Consider the following 27,402-nt stretch of genomic DNA (forward strand, 5'->3'; position numbering starts at 1 on the left):
CTGCGGTTTGCCATCTCCTCCATTGAGTAGATGAAAAACCGCAGGGCAAAACCGCAGAGCAATCCGCAGGTAAAACCGCAGGTCTTTTGACCTGCAGATTTACCTGCGGATTTTACAAAATCCGCGTGGCCAAATCCGCACTACAATTCGCAGCGTTTGCACGTACCCTGAGAGCTCCGCCACCATCTCCCCAAATTTAGAAATAGGGTGATGTTGTAAGCTTGCATCCGCATTGTGCTTATCCAGATATGGGTGAATGATATTATTAAAATCCCCCATGCACATCACCGGGACTCCAGGGGTCAATCCAATAATACCAGCTACAAAGCTCCCAACCGTCCCGGATTTGGCGGGACAGTCCCGTTTTTTATTGCATGTCCCGCTGTCCCGGGCGGGAGCTTATTTTTCCCGCATTTCACTGAGCCGCAGACAGACCCACCAGCCACCGCAGCCCCACAGTGATGAATCCCAGCAATGACATCGCCGATCGCTGGGCTGTTCAGTGTGCACTGGACCTGTGATGAGGTCACAGAAGGGGATGAGTCAGGGGTCACATGATCAGGGGCCTCCGTATCTGGCAGTGATCATATGACTTCAGACTCCTCCCCTCCTGTGACCTCATCACAGGTCCTGTGCGCACAGCCCTCGTGTCTGCAGGACTCTGCTATGCTGGTTGCCATGGTGCTGAATGAGGGGAAATTTATGTGTGGGGTCAGGAGGGGTTTCAGTGTGGATGTAGCAGAGCTGCATGTGTACAAGGTGTACGGAGCAGAGCCGAGCATGTACGCGGTGTATGGAGCAGAGTCGAGCATGTATGAGGTGTACGGAGCAGAGCCGAGCATGTATGAGGTGTACGGAGCAGAGCTGAGCGTGTACGAGGTGTACGGAGCAGAGCCAAGCATGTACGAGGTGTACGGAGCAGAGCCGCACGAGTACGAGGTCAGGTGTATGGAGCAGAGCCACATGTGTACGAGGTGTACAGAGGAGAGCCTGCATGTACGAGGTGCACAGAGCAGAGCCGCGAGTGTACGAGGTGTACGGAGCAGAGACCCGCGTGTGTACGAGGTGTACGGAGCAGAGCCGTGCGTGTACGAGGTGTACAGAGGAGCCACATGTGTACGAGGTGTATGGAGCAGAGCCGCGCATGTACGAGGTGTACGGAGCAGAGCTGTGCGTGTATGGGGTGTACAGAGGAGCCACATGTGTACGAGGTGTATGGAGCAGAGCCACGCATGTACGAGGTGTACGGAGCAGAGCCGCGCGTGTACGAGGTGTGCAGAGAAGAGCCGCGTGTATTCGAGGTGTACGGAGCAGAGCCGCATGTGTAGGAGGTGTTCAGAGCGAAGTCGTGTTTGTACGAGGTGTATGGAACGGAGCCCTGTGTGTTATGAAAGAGTCACCGTAGGAGGCAGACACAAAAATAGAAGCTACGTCCAGAAAACCAGAGAAGTTGGCAACTATCAGATTGCAGACCCCTGAACCTATCAACACAACTAGCAGTAGCCGTGGGGGGTTCCTACGGTGCCCTAGACCCCTCGATCACAGCCGGAGAGCTAAATTGCCTAAAGACAGAAAAGGAAATCTAAACTGCCCCAGAGCAGACCCCAAAGTAAAAGGCAGCCCCCAACATATAATGACGGTGAAGCAAGATGAAAAAACACTCACACAGATAGAAAGATAGGCTGAGCAAACGATGGGGCCCAAGCTAAACTAAACAGGACAGGAAAGGACGGTTGCTCTCTGCAATCTGCCAAAAACCCTATCAAAGAAATAAGCCAACAGCTGATATGGAAAAAGACCCTGAAGCAGCTAGGCTTCAAAAACTATATTAGCACTCCGGTATTTTCAGAAGACAGAGCTAAAGGAATTCAGCTCACCCCAGCAGGGAATGGCAGAAATCCAGAAAAACAAAGCAAACAAAGTCAAAGCACAAATGCAAAAAGCAGCGCAGAAAAACTTAGCTTTAGAAGAGCAGGAATTCAGACTGGTCTCCAAGGATCCCACAGAGAAATCACCCGCAGGGCAGGAGGGCGTCGGCAGCCTTATATCCAATCCGTAACTCCACTCAGCCAGTCATCATCATTAGGCTCAGGTGCCTGATAATCAGGCTCACTACCTTTCCTTACCAGAAGAGGGAGTTCATCGGGCCTCAGTAGTGAAGGGGAAAATGAACTCACAACAGTACCTCCCCCTTGAGGAGGGGTCACCGAACCCTCAACCACGCCACCAGGGCGATCAGGGTGAGCCCGATGGAAGGCACACACCAATCTTTTGGCATGAATATCAGAGGCAGAGACCCAGGAATTATCCTCCTGACCATAACCCTTCCACTTAACCAAATACTGGAGTCTCCGTCTAGCCAGACGAGAATCCAGTACTTTCTCTACCTCATATTCCATGTTACCTTCAACCAATACAGGGTCTGGAGGTGCCACCCCCGGAACAACAGGTTCAACAAACCTCTTCAACAAGGACTTATGAAACACATTATGGATTTTAAATGTGACAGGAAAAGCCAAACGAAAAGAGACCGGATTAATAATCTCCAAAATCTTGTAAGGTCCAATAAATCTAGGCTTAAACTTAGAAGAAGCCACCTTCATAGCAATATTTTTTGATGATAACCACACCATATCACCAACTTTAAACTAAGGACCAATGGTCCTATGTCGGTTGGAAAACCGCTGGGCCTTTTCCTGGGAGAGAGATAACTTATCTACCACTTGGTCCCACATCCGGTGCATTCTCTCCACCACAGTGTCAACACCTGGACAGGCAGAGGGCTCCACCTGCCCTGAAGAGAATCGAGGATGAAACCCAAAGTTACAAAAAAAAGATGACATCAAAGTGGCAGAACTAGCTCTATTATTTAAAGCAAATTCGGCCAAGGGCAAAAATGAAACCCAATCATCCTGATCAGCGGAAATAAAGCATCTCAAATATGACTCCAAGGTCTGGTTTGTTCTGTCTGCCCATTGGTCTGAGGGTGAAAAGCAGAGGAGAAGGACAACTGAATTCCCAGCTTGGAAAAGAAAGTTCTCCAAAATCTAGACACAAACTGAACTCCTCTGTCAGATACAATGTTCTCAGGAATCCCGTGCAAGCGAACCACCTGTTGAAAAAGCAGGGGCACCAACTCAGAGGAAGACGGCAACTTAGGGAGTGGTACAAGATGAACCATCTTAGAGAACTTATCACAAATCACCCAAATAACAGTCATCCTTTGAGAGACAGGCATATCAGAGATGAAATCCATTGAAATATGGGTCCATGGCCTCTTGGGGACAGGCAAAGGCATCAAGAACCCACTAGAGCGAGAACACAATTTAGACCGGGAGCACGTCCCACAGGACTGCACAAAATTCCTGACATCACGAGACAAGGAGGGCCACCAAAAGGACCGACTCACAAGATCTCTAGTACCAAAAATACCTGGATGACCAGCCAAAGCAGAGCAATGAACTTCAGACATCACTCTCTTCTTCCACTGGTCAGGAACATACAACTTTCCACTGGGACAACGCTCAGGTTTGTCCTCCTGGAACTCTTCCAGAGCACGTCTCAAATCGGGCGAGATGGCAGAAAGAACTACCCCTTCGCCTAAGATGGTAGCAGGCTTGGTCACCACAGGAGAATCAGCAAAGAAGCTCCTAGAGAGGGCGTCAGCCTTGACATTCTTGTTCCAGGAAGAAAAGAAACCACAAAATCAAAACGTGTAAAAAACAAGGCCCACCTAGCCTGTCTAGGGTTCAAGCGCTTAGCCGACTCTAGGTAAATCAAATTCTTGTGGTCAGTGAGGATCACGACTTGATGCTTAACTCCCTCCAACCAATGTCTCCACTCCTCAAAATGCCCATTTCATGGCCAACAGTTCCCGATTCCCCACATCATAGTTACGTTCAGATGGAGAGAACTTTCGGGAAAAGAAAGCACAGGGATTCATTTTAGAAGTTACAGGATCCTTTTGGGACAAAACAGCTCCTGCACCAATCTCAGAGGCATCCACCTCTACCTGGAACGGAAGTGAGACATCAGGTTGCCACAAAACCGGGGCGGAGGTGAATCTTCGCTTCAGCTCCTGAAAGGAAGAAACAGCCTCCGGAGACCAATTTAACACACCAGCACCCTTCTTAGTCAAATCAGTCAATGGCTTGGCAATACTAGAAAATTTTGCTATAAATTTCCGATAAAAATTAGCAAAACCCAAAAACTTCTGGAGAGCCTTCAAAGAAGTGGGCTGAACCCAATCGTAAATGGCCTGTACCTTGGCCGGGTCCATTTCAATAGTTGACGGAGACAAAATAAATCCCAAAAAAGAAATCCTCTGTACTCCAAAAAGGCATTTAGATCCTTTGACATACAGGGAATTCTCCCTCAAGATCCGGAACACAGTCCGTATATATTCCACATGAGAATCCCAATCCTTGGAGAATATCAAAATATCATCCAGATAGATAATCAAAAATTTATCGACAAAATCTCGGAAAATATCGTTCATGAAGCACTGGAAGACAGAAGGGGCATTAGTGAGCCCAAAAGGCATCACCAGGTACTCAAAATGTCCCTCCGGAGTATTAAACACCGTCTTCCATTCATCCCCATGCTTAAGGCGAATAAGATTATACGCCCCCCTGAGGTCAAGCTTGGTAAACCAGCAAGCACTTTTAACTCTAGAGAATAGATCCAAAATCAGGGGTAATGGATACTGATATTTAACAGTCATTTTGTTGAGGGCATGATAATCAATACAAGGTCTTAATGATCCATCCTTTTTGGCTACAAAAAAAAACAAAACGGCACCTAAGGGTGACGAGGATGGTCTAATATGACCCTTCTCCAATGCCTACTTAATATAGGATCGCATAGCCTCGTGCTCGGGTACAGATAAATTGAAGAGCCGACCCTTGGGAAATTTACACCCCGGGCTCAGTTCAATTGCACAGTCATAACTCCTATGAGGAGGCAGATACGCAGACTCATTCTCATTAAATACATCATAAAAGTCCGCCAAATAATCAGGAACATCATGCGACTGAGGAGAGGTGGAAAACACCGGAGCCTCACTAAAGGCACACCGACAACCCCAACTCACCACAGACACAGATTTCCAATCCAAAACTGGATTATGAATTTGTAACCAGGGAAACCCCAGAACAATGGTATCATGCAGATTATGCAACACCAAAAATCTGCAATTTTCTTGATGGTCTAGGGCGACCCGCATTACCACCTGGGTCCAAAACTGAGGTTTATTTTTAGCCAAAGGAGTAGCATCAATCCCCCTCAAAGGGATAGGCGTCTGCAGAGGTGTTATCGGAAATCCACAACGTTTAGCAAAATCCAAGTCCATTAGGTTTAGAGCTGCTCCCGAATCCACAAAAGCCTTGGCGGAAAATGTGGACAGGGAGCAGATCAGAGTAATAGCCAGAAGAAACTTAGGTTGAACACCACCAACAGAAAACGTGTGTGCAAAGCGTTTCTCTCGTTTAGGACAGACAGAAATAATATGCGAGGCATCTCCACAGAAAAAACACAACTTATTACGCCTTCTGAACTCCTGACGCTGCTCTCTGGACAAAACTCTATCACATTGCATAGGTTCAGACATTTGTTCAACAGGTGGCAACACCTCTCGTGCAGTTTTGCGTTCGCGCAAACGCCGATCAAGACCAGAGGGAACAGGAAATCCCACCATAGTATCTTTTACGGCTTCTGACAAACCCTTCCGAAGGAGAGCAGCCAAGGCATTATCATTCCAGGTAGTAAGTACCGCCCACTTTCGGAATTTTTGACAGTACAATTCTGCAGAATCCCGACCCTGATTCAATGCCAACAGGGTCTTTTCAGCCTGATCAATGGCATTAGGTTCGTCATACAAGAACCCCAAGGCTTGAAAAAATGCGTTCACATTAGTCAGAATAGGATCATCTGGTTTCAAAGAAAACGCCCAATCCTGGGGATCGCCACGCAGCAAAGAGATGACAATTTTAACCTGCTGCGTGGAGCTCCCTGACGAGTTAGGTTTCAAGGCAAAAAATAATTTACAATTATTTTTGAAATTCAAAAATTTAGACCGATCACCACAAAATACATCAGGTGTAGGAATCTTTGGTTCAGCAGCATGTGAATGAGCAAGGTAGGCGGAAATTCCCCGCACTTCCGCAGCGAGCTGCTCCACACGATCAGACAATTGCTTTATCTCCATTGAGAGAAAAAAAAAATTCCCCCTACGGCCTCAGAGATATAGAAGAAAAAATACACACTTTTTTTTTGTTTTACAATTCTTTCCTGCTATTGAGTACCCTAGGATCTGCGGTATGGCGGGTGATTCTGTTATGAAAGAGTCACCGTAGGAGGCAGACACAAAAATAAAAGCTACGTCCAGAAAACCAGAGAAGCTGGCAACTATCAGATTGCAGACCCCTGAACCTATCAACACAACCTATCAACCTATCAACCTATCAACACAACTAGCAGTAGCCGTGGGGGGTTCCTACGGTGCCCTCGATCACAGCCGGAGAGCTAAATAGCCTAAAGACAAAAGGAAATCTAAACTGCCCCAGAGCAGACCCCAAAGTAAAAGGCAGCCCCCAACATATAATGACGGTGAAGCAAGATGAAAAAACACTCACACAGATAGAAAGATAGGCTGAGCAAACGATGGGGCCCAAGCTAAACTAAACAGGACAGGAAAAGACGGTTGCTGTCTGCAATCTGCCAAAAACCCTATCAAAGAAATAAGCCAACAGCTGATATGGAAAAAGACCCTGAAGCAGCTAGGCTTCAAAAACTATATCAGCACTCTGGTATTTTCAGAAGACAGAACTAAAGGAATTCAGCTCACCCCAGCAGGGAATGGCAGAAATCCAGAAAAACAAAGCAAACAAAGTCAAAGCACAAATGCAAAAAGCAGCGCAGAAAAACTTAGCTTTAGAAGAGCAGGAATTCAGACTGGTCTCCAAGGATCCCACAGAGAAATCACCCGCAGGGCAGGAGGTTGTCGGCAGCCTTATATCCAATCCGTAACTCCACTCAGCCAGTCATCATCATTAGGCTCAGGTGCCTGATAATCAGGCTCACTACCTTTCCTTACCAGAAGAGGGAGTTCATCGGGCCTCAGTAGTGAAGGGGAAAATGAACTCACAACACCTGTGTGTACAAAGTGTACGGAGCTGAGCCGTGTGTTTATGGAGTGGAGCCGCGTGTGTAGAAGGTGTATGCATCAGAATCGCGTGTGTACGAAGTGTATGGAGCAAAGCTGCATGTGTACAAGGTTTACGGAGTGAAGCCATGTGTGTACAAGGTGTACAGAGTATGGCCGCATGTGTACAAGGTGTACAGAGTATGGCCGCGTGTGTACAAGGTGTACAGAGCAGAGCCGCATGTGTACGAGGTTTACGGAGTGGAGCCGTGTGTGTGCGAGGTGTACGCAGCGGAACCGTGTGTGTACGAGGCATACAAAGCAGAGCCGTGTGTGTATGAGGTGTCCCAGATCCAGCGGGGCAGTCCCGATTTTGAGAGTCTGCCCCGACCGGAAGCATACTTTTCCCGCGGACACAGGAGTACACCGCGGAGCCCCAAAGAGCACTTTAAAATTCACACGTGACGTTCCACCGGAAGCGACGTGCTAGAAGCTGACCGGAAATGAGGTAATTTCGGGAGGAGATTGTGACGGAACCATGGATGCACTTCAGGGAATGCTTCAGATCTATCACCATGTCCTCCTCCAATAGCACGGACATTGGGATAGCCTTGGACTCGGGGATGCCGGCCATGTGAGCGGATCATGATATGTCCTGCATCGGGAGGCTCAGGTGGGCATTACAATGGGAGCCGCTATAGTATCTTTATAGAATCTTTCTTTCTCTCTGTTTCTTTCTCTCTCTAATCTTTCTCTCTTTCCTCTCTTTCTTCTCTTTCTTTCTCTGTTCTTTCTTTCCCCTCTTCCTTTCTTTCTTTCTTTCCCCTCTTTCTCACTCTAATCTTTCTTTCTCTGTTCTTTCTTTATTTCTCTGTTTGTTCTTTCTTTCGCTCTGTTCTTCCTTTCTCTCTTCTTTAATCTTTCTCTCTGTTCTTTCTTTCTCTTTCTCTCTCTGTTCTTTCTGTACCATCTTTCTTTCCCCTCTTTCTTTCTCTCTGTTCTTTCCTTCTTTCCCCTCTTTCCTTTATTTCTTTCCCCTCTTTCTTTCTTTCTTTATTTCTCTCTCCCTCTTTGTTCTTTCTTTCCCCTCTTTTTTCCTGTCTGTTCTTTTTTCTGTCCACTCTTTCTCTCTCTGCTCTTTTTCTTTCTGTTCTTTCTTTCCCCTCTTTCTCTGTTCTTTCCTTCTTTCCTCTCTTTCTTTCTCTATCTCTTCTTTCTTTCCCTCTGTTCTCTTTTTCCCTGTGTTCTCTTTCTTTCCCTCTGTTCTCTTTCCCTTTTCTTTCTATCTCTGTTCTCTCTGTTCCTTTTTCTTTCTATCTCTGTTCTTTCTTTCCACTCTTGCTTTCTCTGTTCTTTTTTTCTCTCTTTCTTTCTCTCTCTGTTTCTTTCCCTCTATCTCACTGTTCTTTCTTTCTCTATGTTCTTTCTTTCCCCTCTTTCTTTCTCTCTCCCTCTGTTCTTTCTTTCCCCTTTCTGTTTTCTCTGTTATTTTTTTCTTTCACCTCTTTCTCTCTCTGTTTCTTTCTTTCTCTTTCTGTTCTTTCTTTCTTTCCTCTTCTTTTCTCTTTCTTTCTCTGTTCTTTCTTTCTCTCTCCCTCTCTGTTCTTTTTTTCCCCTATTTCTTTCTGTTTTTCTTTCTTTTTTCTCTCTCTCTGTTCTTTTTTTCTGTCCCCTTTTTCTTTCTCTCTGTTCTTCCTTTCTTTCTGTCTGTTTCTTTCTTCTTTCTTTCTTTCTCCTTTCGTTCTCTCTCTCTCTGTGTTCTTTTTTCTCTCTGTTCTTTCTTTTCCTCAGTACCAGTCAGTGTGCCCACAGTACCAGCCACTGTGCCCTCAGTACCAGTCAGTGTGATCAGCAGTGCTAAATGGGTGTGTTTGGGGCATGGACATGGGTGTGACTAGTTGTGAAATGAATGTGGTTGGGGCGTGGCCTAAAATTTGCCGTGGTGCGCTGCAAGTGCCGCAGCCTTTGTCCCTCTTTACCTTCTTCAAAAGTTGGGAGGTATGCAGCTATAATATTCATGACAGTATTGTTGAAAGGGGAGGAATATATACTATTATCAATAACAATTCCGTATTAAAAACTTTACAGTGAATACATACATATCTACCGTCTTGATCTATTGTGGATGAAATCAATACAAAAGGGATAGACCTATGGACTAAAATACTGACTCCTCTAGACAGTGGCGGGCTGGGCCGGGTGGCAGGGAGGAATTTGCCCCCCGGGCCGGTTAATTGGCAGAAGGACAGGGCCACAGCGCTTGTTGTGTACATAATAGTACTCTCGGCATCATCAGAGGACTGGAGACAGGAGGAGGAGAGCGGCCGCCGCACTAGCAGCTGCAGACACAGGGGGGCCGGGCGGGCTGCCAGCCACACAGACATAGCATAGGCATAGGCTAGCATTAGCTGAGACAGGGTTGCTGGGAGGGTGGCCGGGCACTACTGCAGCCACACACACATAGGCTATGTGTGTGCGGCGCCCCGCCCACTCGCCCTCCCTCCATGTGTCTGCTAAATGCTATGTGACATTATCATAGCATTAGCAGAAACAGGGGGGGCGGGCCGCCGCACACACATAGCACATTAACTGACACAGGGGGGGTGGGCAGGCCACGGCAGCACACATAGGTTGCATCATTCATTATAGTACTGTGTAGCAGTACAGAGACATGGGGAGGGGAGGGGCACTCAGTCACTGCACACAGAGTCAGACTGTCACTGCAGGCTGACTGAGACAGTACAGACGTGGCAGCCTGTGATTGGAGGATCTGGCCGAGGTTCAGAGAGAGGGGGGTGGGTGGGTCATGTGTACAGCGTGCTACGTAAGCACGTCTCTGAACCCCAGCCATATCTGAGAGAAGAGGCAGAGATCAGCCGCCATTGCTCACACAGTGAGAGCCTCAGCCAGGCCTCAAACTGTCCACTCGTGACTCGCTCCACTGAGTGCACTACTGATCGTGTGTCCTCCAGCCCAGGCAGGCAGGCTCCTCCAGCACAGCAAGTATGGGAAAATGTGTTTTAGCCACATTCACAGACATCAATAATGTGGATGTGGCCCTCTAAAATGTTAATGTGACTATTACTGATGTGTCCCTCTAAGGCTAATTTCACACTTGCTTTTTTTTCCAGCGCGTTTTTAGCGCAAAAAAACGCATAGAAAAAACGCATACAAATGCATACAAATGCTGCGTTTTTTTCAAGCATTTTTATGAGCATGCATGAAAAAAACGCAGCGTTTTTATGCATTTGTATGCGTTTTTAGTGCGTTTTTATCGCGTTTGCGTTTTTTTCCAACATTAGGTGGCCCCTCACACTAACCCAAACCATGACTTTACTAACCCTAACCCTAACCCTGACCCTGACCCTGACCCTGACCCTAACCCTAGCTAACCCTAACCCTAGCCCTAAACCCCCTTAACTAACCCTAACTCTAACCCAAACCCCTAAATTCCATTGTCCAACTAATGGTAAAAAAAAAAACGCATGCGCAAAAAAACGCATACATAAGCATGCCAATGCGCACATATGCGCACCCATAGACTTATAATGGGTGTCTTGCTGTAAAAAAACGCATTGCGTGCGCATGCGTTTTTTTGAGGCAAGTCGGACGCTCAAAAAATGCAACAGGATGCATTTTGTGCGCCCGAGCGCATACCGCAAGAAAACGCATGCGCGGAAAAACGCATACAAACGCATGTGTATGCGCACATAAGCACATCCCATGCAAAGTATAGGAAAAAAAAAATCGCATGCGTTTTTTAGCGCTAAAATCCCGCAAAAAAAAACGCAAGTGTGAAACCAGCCTAAGGCCTGTTTCACACGTCAGTTTTTTCTTGTCAGCTACAATCCGCCAAAATGGCGGAAAGCGGATCCGATCGGAACTGATGCAAACGGACGGCAGCTGACCGTTTTTTTTACGGATCCGTTGGCTGAAGAATTTTTAAGGAACCGCAGTTTGGGGAAGAGAAAGAGAGAGAGAATTTTTCCGTGCGCCAGAAAGTATTTCAGGGTTAAATTGCCGGCTGAGTTCATGCCTCTGGGCATGCGCAATACAAAAATGCGGATCATTCAGCCAAAAAAACGTTACATGCTCCGTCTGGGCATGTCGGCGGACGGTAAAAAAATGGCGGATCCGCAAAAAAAACGGATTCAACGGATGGCCATCCCCATCCGTCAAGATCCGCCAGTAATGCAAGTCAATGGGAAAAAAAAACTGATCCGCCAAACAAAATGGCGGATCCTGACTGATGGCAAAAAACTGACATGTGAAACAGGCCTAAGGCAACTTTCAGAATTGCGTTCGGAGGTGCAGGGCCACCGCTAAGCTCTGCCCCCATCCCACCTCCTCCGGTCAGCTCCTCCTCTGATCGCATGACGCAGCATGTAATCAGCGTACCCTATAGTTAGCGTTGGGTATGCTGGTCATGCGCTGGTACATTTTTGCTGGTGCTTGCGCGTTTTTGGCGCTGCGGCAAGCGCACAAAAATGCGCCGTGTTGCTTTTTTGTGCACTTAGCGCTGCACTGAAAGGACTCAAGCATTGGCAAAAGTGTACCAGCGCACGGCCAGCGTACCCAACGCTAACTAAGGTACGCGGCTGATCGCATGCAGAGTCATTCGATCAGAGGAGCTGACCGGAGGAGGCTCCACCGGGGGCGGAGCTTAGCGACGACCCTGCGCTGCACCTCCGAACGTAAATCTGAAAGTAGCCTCAAATGTGGATGTGATGTGGCCCTCTAAAATGTGGATGTGATGTGACCCTCTAAAAAGTGGATGTGACCTTCAAAAATGTGGATGTAGATGACATCCACATTTTAGAGGGTCACATGAACATTTTAGAGGGCCACATTCACTTTTTAGAGGGCCACATCCACATTACAGATTGTGTAATGTGGATGTGACCCTCTAAAATGTGGATGTGAGTCATGTGACCCTCTAAAATGTGGATGTGAGTCATGTGATCCTCTAAAATGTGGATATGACCTTCTGTAATGTGGATGTGTGACCCTCTATAACGGGTTGGAAATTGATTTTCCAGAGGGGCCACATGAGAGATCATTAGGCTGTGTGCACACGCTGCGGATTTAGGTGCGGATTCATCTGTGCGGATTTTGTACAATCCGCAGGTAAAACCGCAGGTCAAAAGACCTGCGGTTTTACCTGCGGATTGCTCTGCGGTTCTGCCCTGCGGTTTTTCATCTCCTCAATGTAGGAGATGGCAAACCGCAGCGGAATCCGCAGAAAGAGTTGACATGTCAATTCTTTCTGCGGTTTCAAAATTGCAGAAAAACCGCGCGGAAAAATCTGCACCGTCTGCACTGCGGTTTTTGATTTCCACAGGGAATCATGGTACTGTACACCGCAGCAAAAACTGCTGCAGGTCCACAGCGGCCGGAACCGCAGCAAAATCTGCAGCGTGTGCACACAGCCTGACTGTCATGGAAGGCCAAACCAATAGGGCAAAATTAATTCTTCTCAATATTAATATTGATATTTTATTGATAATTTTATTATTAATTGTATCAGAATTTAATATATTGAGCAGAATTAAGTATGCTGACACCCCCTATATATCATTTGAACCCAAGCACAACCCCTTCTGTATATTGTATGAGCCCCCCAACAGCCTCCCTATATACACTGTATGAGCCCCCCAACAGCCTCCCTATATACACTGTATGAGCCCCCCAACAGCCTCCCTATATACACTGTATGAGCCCCCCCAACAGCCTCCATATATACACTGTATGAGCCCCACACAGCCTCCCTATATACAGCATGAGCCCCACACAGCCTCCCTATATACGGCATGAGCCTCACGCAGCCTCCCTATATATGGCATGAGCCTCACGCAGCCTTCCTATATACGGCATGAGCCTCACGCAGCCTCCCTATATACGGCATGAGCCTCACGCAGCCTCCCTATATATGGCATGAGCCTCACGCAGCCTCCCTATATATGGCATGAGCCTCACGCAGCCTCCCTATATATGGCATGAGTCCCACACAGCCTCCATCCATATATATGGCATGAGCCCCACACAGCCTCCCTATATACACTGCATGTTGCCCCCATAGCTCCCCATGTGCAGCATGTCACCCCCATATGCAACACCATGTGCAGCAGCAGCCCCATATCACCCCCTCTCATGTCACCCATGACCCACCCCAGGTGTGCAGCACCATGTCGTCACCCACCCCAGGTGTGCAGCATCATGTCGTCACCCACCCCAGGTGTGCAGCACCATGTTGTAACCCCCATATCCTTCCCATATCCACCCAAATGGCCCATACACATAAGGAAAAAACAGCACATACTCACCTCGTCCCGTTCCCTGTCACTATGCTTCACTCCCTGCCTCCGCTGCACGGACTCTCCGGAGTAAACAGGTGACGTCATGATGTCATTTCATTGTGTCAGCTGTTTCACACACTGGTGGAGGAAGTGGCTGGAGGCCCCTCCTCCACCAAAGGAGTCAGCAGCGCCGCGGCGCACATGGAAGCAGCGAGTGGTCAGGCAGGCAACGTGTGGCCCGTGGTCGTGGACCTTTGATTACCAGCACCATGGCTGTCTCGTTCTGGATGTGGCCCGCGAGCCGCACTTTGCCCAGGTCTGCTCTATAATGTGGATGTGACCGTCTGTAATGTGGATTTGAACCTCTGTAATATGAATCTGACCCTCTAAAATGTGGATGTGACCCTCTAGGTTACAGTGTGCCACAGACCCACAGGCCAGACTCAGTCCCACTCCTACTCCAGTTCCTGCTGCCCAGTGCCTGCACCCTGCGGTAAGTGTTGTCCACGTCCAATATTATCCCAATTTGTTAATTGATTGACCATATTTGACCAATTCATTATTTTCTACCTGTAATATACATACTGATGTTTGGGGAACTTCCTTAAGTTGATGTTTGATCCCAGGTGCTGTGTGCATTTTGGCAGCGTGGCTATATTACACTTGCACATGCACTTGCGTTAAACTGCATTTTGGTGCCATAATGCACACATAATGGATTGTGCTATTGTGACTTTATTGTAATGACATTTATGCCTGGTGACCCATGCTTTTTTACCAGGGTCAATTGTCCTTTTTGGTCTATATTAACTGTATTTGTAATCATTAATAATTTTGGGGGGTTGCATACATACTGCTGCAGAGTGCTGTTAGTGGCCATCTTAGTCAGGTGCAGTGCAGTGCTCATGTGATAATGAATTCATCTATTCTCTCATGCAAAGAAAGTAATGTGATGTCCACATGGAGAGTAATTAAATACCTGAGTGGTGCTGTAGTGTGTTATAGTGTCATTGTCTGGACTTTGCAACCTCCTGCCCCGATGTGCGAGGCAGGAGGCTGCAAAGTCTAGACAACGTCACAGTAAGGTTGCCGCTGTGTGCACATGTTGCAGATTTAGATGCGTTTCCACAGCATTTTTGGCCCAACTGGCCCAAGTCATATTGTTAGTGAGTGTAGCTTTATGCCTGAAATGTCATATTGACCTTTACTGTGTAGCTGGCCTGCCGCCTGCTGCTTCTATTATTTAATTTTTTTTTTTCTATGGTGGTAGTTTGTAGTTTATAACTAAATATGGAGAGTGGAAAATCAAAAAGAGGTAAAGGTGGTGCTCAGAAAGCTCCAGAGAAAAGGATGAAAGAGCTTGATTTAGCTGGAAAGGATCCAAAATAAATGAGACTGTCTTTTAATGTGGTATGTAAAAAGTTAATTGATCAGAATACAGACCAGGGTTGCCAGCTTTCCATAAATTCTGGGACAGTCCATAAAAATAGAGCGCCCCTTCCTTTAGTGTGTCCTGTCATTTGAAGCTTGATGAGGTTTCATAGGTTTTGGTGATTTAACAAATTACAGTAAATGTTGCTAATGTATTTAATAGTATCAAAGCTGTAGATAGAAATAATTTATATTCTTTATTCATTAGGGTTTTCAATTTCTGGCTGTGTGACTTTTCATTAAGTTATACAGATAAAATAAAAAATATTTAATTGGCAACCCTGATTTTGTTTCAGCTGGTTATAAGACATATATCTACTGTCCTTTTGTAAGTGTGGCATTTAAAATGTAAATGAAAAATGCCAAGTTACATAATCTTTTTTAAAGGGAACCTGTCAGCTGTTTTGGCCGATGTAAGATGCGGCCGCTGCCTTTCAGGGCTTATCTACAGTATTATATAATGCTGTAGATAAGCCCACGATCTGACCTGCAAGAGAAGAAAAATAAGTTTTTGTATACTCCCCCGGGGGGGGGGGGGGGCGTCCAGTCCGAATGTCGCAGGTCCGAGTCCGGCACCTCCCATCTTCTTGCGAAGCCGCCCTCCTGCTTGCTTCATGGTCCTTGGCATCGCACTCCTGCGCAGGCGTACTAATCTGCCCTGTTGAGGGCAGAGCAAAGTACTGCAGTGCTCAAGCGCCGGGAAAGGTCAGAGAGGCCCGGGCCGGCGCAATGCAGTACTTTACTCTGCCCTCAACAGGGCAGATTAGTACGCCTACGCAGGAGTGCGATGCCGAGGACCATTAAGGAAGCAAGAGGACGGCAATCATAAGATGGGAAGCTCCAGACCTGCGACACGCATCAGATTATCTTTCAGGTCGGACTAGGGGCATATATATGGCATTATAGAATGCTGTAGATAAGCCCTGAAAGGCAGTGGCCGCATCTTATAGCGGCAAAACGAGGTGACAGGTTGCCTTTACAAAATGGCAGTAGATCGTAGGGCTGTATGCAGTCACTTACTAGTTTATAAAATAAATAACTTGTTACTTTATCTACTTCTTTAAATTTATGGCAGAAAATGTATAAAGGTACCAATCGTATACAAACATTTTTAAAAAATGTTTGAAGGCTTCTGGGCTTCCAGTCATTGGGGTACAGGTGCTGAGGCATTCCCCGATTAGTCAAAAGAATGCTCTGAAATGCCTAGCTCCTGCAAGAGCCGAGTGCATAGAGCATTATATGGCCTCAATAGTAAGTCTATTGGTCCACATACCTCTCTGGCATGAGATACATTTTTGAGTCTTCTACAATAACCATAAGTGTGCAGTCAAAGGGCCGTATAAGTCGTATTGAAATCTGCCCACAGTATACAGATTGGCCTGCAGCTTTCCCAAGCAGAGCGTGGCAGATACATATGCAGCTGTCATGCTCGGCTCAAGAGAGCTGCGGGCCATGGTAACATTGAGGGCAAATTTCAGTCCGACTTATATGGCCCTCTAACTGCGCCTTCAGAGAGATATGATATAGCATGCTTTAACATAATTACAATGTTAAAGAAAGATATTTCAAATATTATGCTAAGAATAATGGTAGCGATTGTAAGAGTGAACGTATAGCACCCAATGTTTGCATGGAGTTTTACTTTGTTTGAGTTCATGCATTTTCTTGAGCATGTTACGCTCATTTGGTTTCTGAACGAATATCTTTAATCCGCAGTAACACCTAAATGTATGATCATTTTCCTTATCCACTAAAAATGGTTGAGCTTTTGGCAGTATGAAGACCAATCAAATGTCACCATGTCCATATTGATTTTAAGATTTACACTTTACAAATGTTTCATAGTGAAAGTCATAGAAAAAAAAACTCTTGTCACATCCCAAGGCTACTGATGGGCCAGACCTTTATTGGTTTAGGTGGTAGTGCGGCATTAAAGCGCTATAAGCCAAAGACCTTTGTTTTTACTGACATTATTCTTATCTTAGGGAACCGATGAAACCCAAAAAAGTAATACTGAGGAGATTTTGGCTGATCCAAGTGAACTTTCAAGCTCTCCTAAAATGTTACATACAAATGAAGGAGATTTGGATGCTAATGCAAGTGATATGGAGGTTTTCCCTGCAAGCAGCTCACAGCAGAGCTTTCAACCACAATCACACAGTGCTTCCCAAGAAGAACAAATGAACCTTCCAGAGCAAGAGGTCACCATGATATCAGAAAGCAATGACATGGATGTAGTAAAATCTACTAGCCATACATTTGTGTTATCTTCATCAAGTTCTATTGCTGAAAAAATTGCATTTGTTGAACAACATCCTTATCAACCTACTACCTTGGATTGCGACCACATCCCATTTAAGGAGGCAGCTTTCTATTATCGTAGGAAACAAAATGGAGATCATGTTATGCGCTCTTGGCTAACCTTGAAGGTGATAAATAGAAAAATTGAAGCATTTTTCTGCAGCATATGCATTGCCTTTTCAAATGCTGCTTCACCTTTTATTGAAGGCTCTACAAATTTTAAACACTGCTACCAAGCAGTTGCAAAACATGAATTATCAAACGGTCATTGTGATGCCGCTAATGCATACCTCATTGCAAAGAAAAACAAAACCATTGACATATTAATAAACACAGATCAAGCTTCAAAACGAAATAAGGAAGTACTTCTGAATATTGAAGTCATGAAACGCATTTTTGATGTGGTAAAACTATTAGGCTACTTTCACACATCAGGTTTTCGGCGTCAGGCGCGATCCGGCGTCGTGCCGGAATGCCGGATCCGGCAAATGTTTTGTAAAACCTGAAGTGCCGGATCCGGTTTTCTGCCGGATCCGTCTTGTTCTTGACAGACAAAACCGGATCCGTCTCATCCGGTTCATCCGTTTTTCTATCCGTTTTTCGACGGATTACGCCGGATCCGGTTTTTAAAATTGACCCTTGTGGCCTTCCGAACGGGATTGGCTACTGGAAAACTAGATATAGCATGTTCCTACAGCCCTTCTTTGACAGGTTGTAGAGAAGAAAGTGCAGGTTGGAAAGAAGAGCAAGTTACTGGCGAAGATGGATGTTGTCATTGGAAATATTACCACTAGAAGTTCTGTGACGGTTTCAGGGACAATTTTCCACTATACTTTATGTCACCTCAAGGCAGAGTACACTGGGATGACAGAGTGTGAGAGATTTTTGCCCTAAACTTGTGTACCTTCTGGACCAACAGTATATACCTTTGCCAACCAAAGTTGGCTATCTTGTCATGGTCTTACTATTTTTACCTTTAGGCCACAGGTGTGTACCTGGTTGTGTTTTATGCAAAGTATTTCACCTTTTAACAAAAGTTGTGTACATTGGTAGGAAATCACCAACAATAAACACAACTTTTTAGGTGAAATACTTTGCTTCAAACACAACCAGGAACACAACTGTGGCAAAAAGCTAAAATTTACCCACAGTTATACCTGGTTTTGAATACCTTTTTACCTTTGAAATACCCTGTATTTAACCTTTTTTTAAAACATAGTTCGCCGCAGAAAGAAATGACAGACAACCATTGTGAAACGATAATTTAACTTTTATTTAAATTTTTTTTTTTTTTTTTTGTAAAATGTTTTTAAAGTGCAAAAAACTTTTTTAATAAAGGTTTTAAACCCAATGGGCATTTTTATTACAAAAAACACACATTACAATTCTGTGTACTGTGGGGTGGAAATACTGCTGGAGGGGCTGCGGGACACTTCGACACTGGGTGTGTGGAGAGAGGACTGGGATCGTGGTGGGGAAGGAACAGTTAGAGGTGAAGGTGTGGAAAAAGCTACAGAATGGGTGGACATGTGGGAGGCAGAAGAGGTGGTGGGCGGTGGAGTGGAGGGTTGGGCAGGGACTGTAGGAGCAGATGATGTTGATGGAAAGTTGTATGGGGAAGGAGTTTGGTACGGGGAAGGAGTTTGGTACGGGGCAGGTTGCTGGAAGTGGGGAGATGACTGGTACTGGGGAGGTGACTGGTACTGGGGAGGTTGCTGGTACTGGGGAGGTTGCTGGTACTGGGGAGGTTGCTGGTATGTGGCTGGAGGGGGTGCAGATGTAATAGGAGGGGGAGGATGGAAAGTGGCTGGAGGGGGTGCAGGTGGAGGAACTACAGTGGTGGGAGGTGGAGGTTGGGAGGTAACCTGCTGTAGAGCACCGTGGCACGAATGCATTACATGCATCTGCTGGGTAGGAGATAGTGTTGCCATGCGCTCCACAACAGACCTGAAAAAGGTGTGATTTGGCGAAGATCTTGCTTCTGAATGCATGGTTTGCAGAAGTGTCTTCACCTCCAGAATGCTGGAGTTGATCTGCTGAAAGCCTGCGGAGATTTGCTCTGACAAGACTTTGAGACAGTTCTGGAAAGATGCATTCAGATGCAATAACTCTTGCGCATAACTCTTTTCCTGACCCCTCTGCCACTGCCGCCCAGTACCCGCAGGTGTACTAGAGGCGGCAGGGGCAGAAGGGTGGGGTAAAGGGAAAGCGATCTCCTCACCAGCAGCTTCATGTAATGTAGGCGGCCACGATGCTCCTGTGCTGGTGGATGGGACAGATGGGTCGAATGTGTGGGAAGGCTGGGAAGGTGCAGATGTACCGGGGCGGTCGAAGTGTCCCTCGGTGCCGGTCTCCTCAGGGATCGCCTCAGAAGGGTCCAATCGTGCAGGCTCCCGAGTGCTGCTCACCGTGCTGTGGAATAAAGAGAAAAAAAAACAATTAAAATACTGACATGGTATGGCCCTGGCTGAAAAAAAAAAGTTACATCTAACATTTTTTTCACATGTGGTGTGTAATATTTACCTTCTGGTGAGCATTGTTTCCCGGAGGAACGACAGGGCTTGTGCGTACTTGTACTTGCTCCTGCGTCCTCCAGATCCACGCGGGGCCCGCATCTCTTTATTGAACTCCTTCTTGAAACGATCCCTCACAGACCGCCACCGATTCACAATTCTGTTCCCTGAAACGAGAAAGGAGTGGTTAGTATACAACATCAGTGTTTCACAAACTCCAGTCCTCATGGTCCCCAGGGGTCATGTTTTCAGGATTTCCATAGTAAATAGAAATCCTGAACACATGATCCGTGGGGACCACGAGGACTGGAGTTCGGGAAACACTGGTTTACATCAAGCAACCGGTACTGTATATACTTACGCTCTTTAATCTGGGCCCGAGCTTCGAGGTCCTCCCAGCGGCCCACAAGGAGAGAACAGATTTCCTCCCAGAGTCGTCGGGTAATGATCAGGTCAGCGTGGCGGCGGTCAGCCATATTCCAGAGCGGCTCCCTTTCTCTGACGAGATCGATGAGGCGGTCCACATCAATCCCTCCATCCTCACCGTCAGAGTCGGGAGCACGCTGTGAAGGCTGTTAAAGAAAAAGACAAAAATAACATAATTAGCCTCCACAAAAGAAATGAAATAAAAAGTGCAAAAAAACAAAGCAAAAATATATATACTTACACGCTGGTGACCGCCGCGTTGCTGTCGCCGACGACCCTGGGAGGCACTGCGAGGACCTCTTGGCCGAGCACCAGATTGGGAAGACTAGAGAAGAAAACAAAAAATGTTATGTCTTTAGATGTAGGCATTTGTTTGCTGTGTGTGGTCTGCAGAACATTGTTTTCTATGTGTTGTGTGTAGTGTGATGTTGTGTTTCTGCGTTTGATGCAAAAAACTTACCAATTGTGAGCCCACTCCAGGTGTCTGTCCACCCCTTCCTTCTTCTTCTGGGAGCTCCTCTTCATCTTGTGATTCCTGTTTTGAAATAAAAGGCAATGAATAGACATATATTACAGAGATGATGGATTTTGGAAATAAAAACTTACCGTCAAACGCTGACGATGCGAGGGAGGGCTCCCAGAAGAAGATGTGCTGTCCTGTTGATGACCAGACTCCATGGCTGTGGGTATTGCTGCTGCCAGTGATGCCGCTGCTGCTGCTGCATCTCTTTGGCGGCTGTTGAATAAAGAGAAACAAAGGGCCAATGAATATCTTGATATTCCATGGCCCTAGTTTGGAGGAATGGGGGATTTGATAATTACCGTCTCTCATCTGCTTCTGGACTCCCCTCCCGTTCAGCATGCTGCTCCATTTGGGGTGGTGCTGATGGTGCTGCTGCTGCAGATGTCTGCTGCCTTCTCCTGCTCCTGGTTCTTGGCTTGGGTGGCATGTTGGGTGTGGCTGAGGGTCCCATTGTCTTGCTTTTATATATCTCCTGTGGGCAGAGCTACTGAGCATGCTCAGACCAAAAAAACCGGATCCGGCTATCGCCGGATCCGGCGCATTGCGCCACTCATAGGCTTTCATTGTGTGAAAAAGCCGGACGCGCCGGATCCGGCGGGTACGGCTTTTTCGCCGGAGACAAAAAACGTTACAGTAGACGTTTTTTCCAGACGCCGGATCGCGACACATTGCGACACATTGCCGGATCCGGCGAAAACCGGATGAAACGCATGGCCATCCGGCGCGATCCGGCGCAAATGCAAGTCAATGGGGGGAAAACCGGATCCGGCATTGCATTTCGCCGGATCCGGTTTCTGTCAAAAGCGCCGGATCGCGCCTGACGGCGAAAACCTGATGTGTGAAAAAGGCCTTAGGGAAACAAGGCTTGCCATTTCGTGCCCATGGAACCAACGAGTCACTCTACAACCTTAACAACATTGAAATTAACCATGGCAATTTTTTGGAAATGATCTTACTGTTATCCCATTATGATGTACCATTAAAAAATCACCTTGATAAAAGTATTCAACAGAGTGAAAAAAGAAAAAAACGTTTAGAAAAAAAGAGGAAGAGATGGGAAAATGGCAGTTGGTCGTAGAAGTTTAGTGACTTTTTTATCATACGAGACCTGTAATAATGTTGTTATGGCAGTGGTTCATTGTGTAAAGCAAGCCATAGTTTCTGGAATTGGTGAAAAGAGATTTAGCATCCAAGTTGATTCCACTCAAGATGCTGGGATTGTAGATCAAGCAACAGTTATCATAAGGTATGTGAAAAATGAAGAAATTCAGGAATGACTCATTTCTGTTCTTCCAGTTAAAGATGCATCTGGTCAATGATTTAATGAACTGTTAATGGCTAACTTCAAAGTACTTGGACTTGACTACCATAAGATCGCTGGAGAATCATTTGATGGTGCAGCAAATATGCGAGGTTCATATGTAGGCTTACGAGCACAGATTGCTAAAGAAGTGCCCGACTCTATTTACATCTGGTGCTACAGTCACATCCTCAATCTCTGTATCTCCGATTGTTGTGAGGTCCTTGAGGCAAAAAACTTTTTTGGACTGTTAAATCGCATGGCATCCTGTCACGAGGGCTTAGTTCAACTAAGGCTGTAATTCCCGGGTCCCTGTGATGTCCCTATAACTAGGGAAAACCCTATCTGACCCTCAACCCAGGGTTTTTGCTGAAGGTGCAAATGCCTGAGCCTCCAACCTTTCCTTATCTCCTGCTCAGCCCTGCACTTAACCCTCCATCCTCCACCCAGTGAGGAGACACCACCAAAGCCCCCACACAAATAATGACAGACAGGGAGAACTTAAACTGCACTGCGCCGCACACACACAGGAATATACAGTAATGTGAACAGGGCACAACTAAACACAAATATGGGAAGGAGAAAGGATAACGACGGATCATACGACACCAGATACGAATCTCTCTCTCTCTGCAACACCTCCACTCCAGACCGGAACCACTTGGTATGAAACACAAGCTATAATCGGCGACGCCCATATGCCAGTATGACTATTTAAAGACCGTGGGCGTGACTAACCTTCCAACCTGGTCTCCAGCAGGATTAACCCCCAAGAGCCTGAAGATCAAGCCGGCGCCACTGAGGCTATAGTGGCTGGAGGTGGAACTACCTCTGCCTGCCGGACGCTGTGGTGTGAACAGCGTCCGACATGACAGTACCCCGTCTTCTACGAGGGACCCCAGGGCCCTCAAGACTCATAGGACCCGGCTTGTCCGGATGACGACGGTGAAAAGAACTGACCAGCCGATCCGCATGTATGTCTGAGGCTGGAACCCAAGACCTCTCCTCCGGACCATACCCCCGCCAGTGCACCAAATACTGAAGAGTACGGCGTACTACTCGAGAGTCCACTACCTTGGCGACCTCGAACTCTAAATCGCCATCCACCATGACTGGAGGTGGCATCGGCGTCGTGTCCACCAAGCCTACCACCTTTTTCAATAAAGCCCTGTGAAAAACGTTATGTATTCTGTACACCGCAGGAAGTTCCAACCGATAAGCCACTGGGTTAATGATGGCAGAAATCCTAAAAGGCCCAATAAACCTTGGACCCAGTTTTAAAGATGGGATTTTGAGTTTTATGTTCTTCGTAGCTAACCACACCCATTCACCCACACACAGGTCCGGACCTGGCACGCGTCTACTGTCAGCCACCCATTTGTACCTGGCACTCATGCTCAACAAACGCTGTTTCACCCGCCTCCAGACTGATGACAATTGGGCTCCTAGCTGATCCTCCTCCGGGACACCCCCGGAGTCACCCTGACGTAAGGTACAAAACTGAGGATGTTGACCGTACACACAAAAGAATGGAGACTCTCCTGATGACTCTTGGCGGTGATTATTTAACGCGAATTCGGCCAGAGGAAGGAAAGTAGACCACTCCTCCTGGTTGTCGGACACAAAGCATCGTAAATACTGTTCTAGATTTTGGTTCATGCGCTCAGTTTGTCCATTAGACTGTGGATGAAACGCCGATGAATGTGACAACTTGATCCCCAACCTTGAGCAAAAAGCTTTCCAAAACCTCGCCACAAATTGCGTACCCCTATCAGATACTATGTCAGACGGTACTCCGTGGAGTCTGACCACCTCCTTCACAAATACCTGAGCCAACGTCTTAGCATTGGGCAAAGAAGACAACGCCACAAAATGCGCCATCTTTGAAAAACGGTCAACCACCACCAGGATGACCGTGTTCCCTGCCGAGGCTGGCAAGTCAGTGATAAAATCCATGGAGATTTCTGTCCATGGCCTATTGGGTACCCCCAGAGGCTGTAGCGTGCCAGCAGGACGGGTTCGGGGTGACTTAGCCCTAGCGCACGTGATGCAAGCTGCCACGTACGAGACCACGTCCTGCCGGATTTTGGGCCACCAGAAACGACGCGATACCAGCTCTAAGGTGCCCTTCACCCCTGGGTGACCAGCCAGTACCGAATCGTGGTGTTCCTTCAACACCTTAAGCCGAAGATGCAGGGGTACAAATGATTTGTTGGCGGGAAGACCTGGTGGTACCTCCTCTTGGGCCTCGGCAATCTCCGCCTCTACCTCAGTCGTGAGAGCCGAGACCACTACCCCTTTCTGGAGGATGGGTACCGGCTCTTCCCGAGGTTCTCCCCCCGGAAAACACCTAGACAAAGCATCCGCTTTGGTGTTTTTAGCCCCGGGATGGTACGTCACAAGAAAATTGAAACGAGTAAAAAACAATGCCCAGCGAGCCTGCCTAGGAGACAGACGCTTGGCCGACTCCAGGTAGAGCAGATTCTTATGGTCGGTGATAACTGTGACCTGGTGAGCCGCCCCCTCCAAGAAGTGTCGCCATTCCTCAAAAGCCAGTTTGATGGCCAACAACTCCCTGTTGCCGATATCATAATTCCGTTCGGCCGGCGACAGCTTCTTGGAGAAGTAGGCGCATGGATGCATCTCGCTCAAGGACGAGCCTTGAGACAGTACTGCCCCCACTCCCACCTCCGACGCATCAACCTCTACCACAAAAGGTTTAGACACGTCTGGTTGCACCAGAATGGGGGCTGAAGCAAAACTATTCTTCAGACGCTCAAATGCACGTATAGCCACCTCAGGCCAGTTCGCCAGATCGGCACCCTTTTTTGTCATGTCCGTGAGCGGTTTGGCGACAGTCGAAAAGTGTTTTATAAATTTCCTATAATAATTCGCAAACCCAAGGAACCGCTGGAGTGCTTTCAGACTCTCCGGCCTCTCCCATTGCAGCACCGCTTGCACCTTAGCGGTGTCCATTTTAAAACTGGCTGCGGACACAATATATCCCAAAAAGGGCAACTCCTGGACAAAAAATAAACATTTTTCCAGCTTAGCATAGAGCTGGTTCTCCCGGAGCAACTGTAACACCTGCCTAACATGCTCCAAATGAGTGTCCCGATCGCTAGAATAAATGAGGATATCATCCAGGTATACAATCACAAATCCCCCCAGGACATGAGCAAATACATCATTAATAAAATGTTGGAAAACGGCAGGCGCGGTGGTCAACCCAAACGGCATAACCAGACTCTCAAAATGACCCTCAGGAGTGTTAAACGCCGTCTTCCACTCATCCCCCTGACGGACCCTTATGAGGTTATACGCCCCCCTGAGGTCCAGCTTGGAAAACCATTTCGCCCCCGCTACCTGGTTGAACAAATCCGGGATCAACGGCATTGGGTAGGGATCACGGATAGTAATCTGGTTTAACTCTCGGAAATCCAGAAACGGGCGTAACCCCCCATCTTTCTTCTTAATGAAGAAAAACCCCGCGGCTACAGGCGAGGACGAAGGCCGGATGTGACCTTTGCTCAGACTCTCCGCGATGTAGTCTTTCAGAGCTTGTCTCTCAGGACCAGAAATATTAAACATCCTGGCCTTAGGTAATTTGGCCCCGGGTTTTAACCTAATCGCACAGTCATAGGCTCTATGTGGAGGCAGTTCTGAGCAACCCTTCTCAGAGAAAACATCCGCGAAATCCTGCAAAGCCTCCGGCAGGCTGGGCGTCACGGCGGACACACATGTGGCCAAGCAATTGTCTTGGCAGAAACCACTCCATTGTACTATGTCCTGAGTTTTCCAATCAATTACCGGGTTGTGCCTGGACAGCCATGGAAAACCCAGGACCGTTTGAGCTGGGAGATTATGGAGGACCCTACATGTAACCGACTCAGAATGTAGGACCCCAATGTGGAGTTTCACCTCTGCCACAAACTCAGTAATCTCCCCTTGAGGGAGGGGAACAGCATTAATGGTCACCACCTGTATGGGGTGAGGAAGTTTTTCGATCTTAAACCCGGCGGTGTGTGCAAACTCCTCATCTATGAGATTGGTGGCGGAACCGCTATCCACAAACACTGATATAGGTAGCTCTCTGCCGGCGATAATAACCTTGGCAGGGAGCATACATTGAGATACCATCATGGAGGATATGCATACGCTCAGTTGGGTCTCCTCCATACCCTCTGAGCTTAACAGTTTTCCGCCGGTGTGACCCTCTTGGGTAGTACCGGGCAAACGTTAACATAATGACCTCCTTTACCACAGTAGAAACATGCTCCGGGCTTCCGGAATCCCGGAGCGTGAGGCTGAACCTGTGCCACGCCAGCAATCTGCATAGGTTCAGGGGACTCATCTACTTCAACCACACCTGCACCTCTGTTTTCCCCCAGAGGTAGCGTCTCCTGTGCCCCCTGACGAAAACGGCGATCAATACGTATCACCAAACTCATGGCAGACTCCAATGATGCCGGAGTCTCATACATCAGGAGGGCATGTTTCACCCTCCCTGATACCCCATGAATAAACTGGCTCCGCAGTGCTGGGTCATTCCACTGTGTGTCTACAGCCCAGCGGCGAAATTCCGAACAATAGTCTTCTGCCAAGCGCTCCCCCTGGCGGAGGGCGCGGATTTTAGATTCCGCTAGAGCCAGTCGGTCAGGGTCATCGTAAATGAGCCCGAGGGCAGAAAAAACATTATCGGCCGATTATAATGTCACGAGGGCTTAGTTCAACTAAGGCTGTAAGTCCCGGGCCCCTGTGATGTCCCTATAACTAGGGAAAACCCTATCTGACCCTCAACCCAGGGTTTTTGCTGAAGGTGCAAATGCCTGAGCCTCCAACCTTTCCTTATCTCCTGCTCAGCCCTGCACTTAACCCTCCATCCTCCACCCAGTGAGGAGACACCACCAAAGCCCCCACACAAATAATGACAGACAGGGAGAACTTAAACTGCACTGCGCCGCACACACACAGGAATATACAGTAATGTGAACAGGGCACAACTAAACACAAATATGGGAAGGAGAAAGGATAACGACGGATCATACGACACCAGATACGAATCTCTCTCTCTCTGCAACACCTCCACTCCAGACCGGAACCACTTGGTATGAAACACAAGCTATAATCGGCGACGCCCATATGCCAGTATGACTATTTAAAGACCGTGGGCGTGACTAACCTTCCAACCTGGTCTCCAGCAGGATTAACCCCCAAGAGCCTGAAGATCAAGCCGGCGCCACTGAGGCTATAGTGGCTGGAGGTGGAACTACCTCTGCCTGCCGGACGCTGTGGTGTGAACAGCGTCCGACATGACACATCCTTTATTGGAGATTCACACAAGCGAATGAACATTTGGGGAGAACAACTTCAAAAACGCCATGGTCATGAAAAACTTTTAAGATTACAGAAAATTGGAGAGACAAGATGGCGGGCAAAGGAGAAGGCCCTTAATTGGCTATTTGGGGAGA

The 27,402-nt window shown here is 47.3% G+C and overlaps 1 protein-coding gene and 1 long non-coding RNA gene across 4 annotated transcripts in view; one reads left to right on the forward strand and one right to left on the reverse strand.

The window, feature by feature from the left end:
* Positions 1–27,402, reverse strand: part of TMEM132A (transmembrane protein 132A) — a 310,163-nt gene that overhangs the window by 139,918 nt on the left and 142,843 nt on the right. Inside the window, exon 1 of one of the 2 annotated variants that reach the window (XM_073560700.1) lies at positions 13,465–15,387. The exons of the other annotated variant lie outside the window; for it this stretch is intronic. Within the exon in view, the coding sequence (XP_073416801.1) occupies positions 13,465–13,542 (78 nt within the window). The 5' untranslated portion in view covers positions 13,543–15,387. Of the gene's footprint in view, positions 1–13,464; positions 15,388–27,402 lie in introns of those variants that run through there. 2 annotated transcript variants of the gene reach the window in all.
* LOC141073469 (uncharacterized) overlaps positions 9,949–27,402 on the forward strand; it is an 88,300-nt gene continuing 70,846 nt past the window's right edge. Inside the window, exons 1-3 of one of the 2 annotated variants that reach the window (XR_012226965.1) lie at positions 9,949–10,144; positions 13,849–13,930; positions 16,854–18,553. This is a non-coding gene — a long non-coding RNA (uncharacterized lncRNA). Of the gene's footprint in view, positions 10,145–13,848; positions 13,931–16,853; positions 18,554–27,402 lie in introns of those variants that run through there. The other variant, XR_012226966.1, reaches the window with a different exon arrangement.

Source organism: Dendrobates tinctorius, unplaced genomic scaffold, assembly GCF_039654945.1.
Source record: "Dendrobates tinctorius isolate UK_male_01 unplaced genomic scaffold, ASM3965494v1 ptg000302l, whole genome shotgun sequence".
Lineage (NCBI taxonomy): Eukaryota > Metazoa > Chordata > Amphibia > Anura > Dendrobatidae > Dendrobates > Dendrobates tinctorius.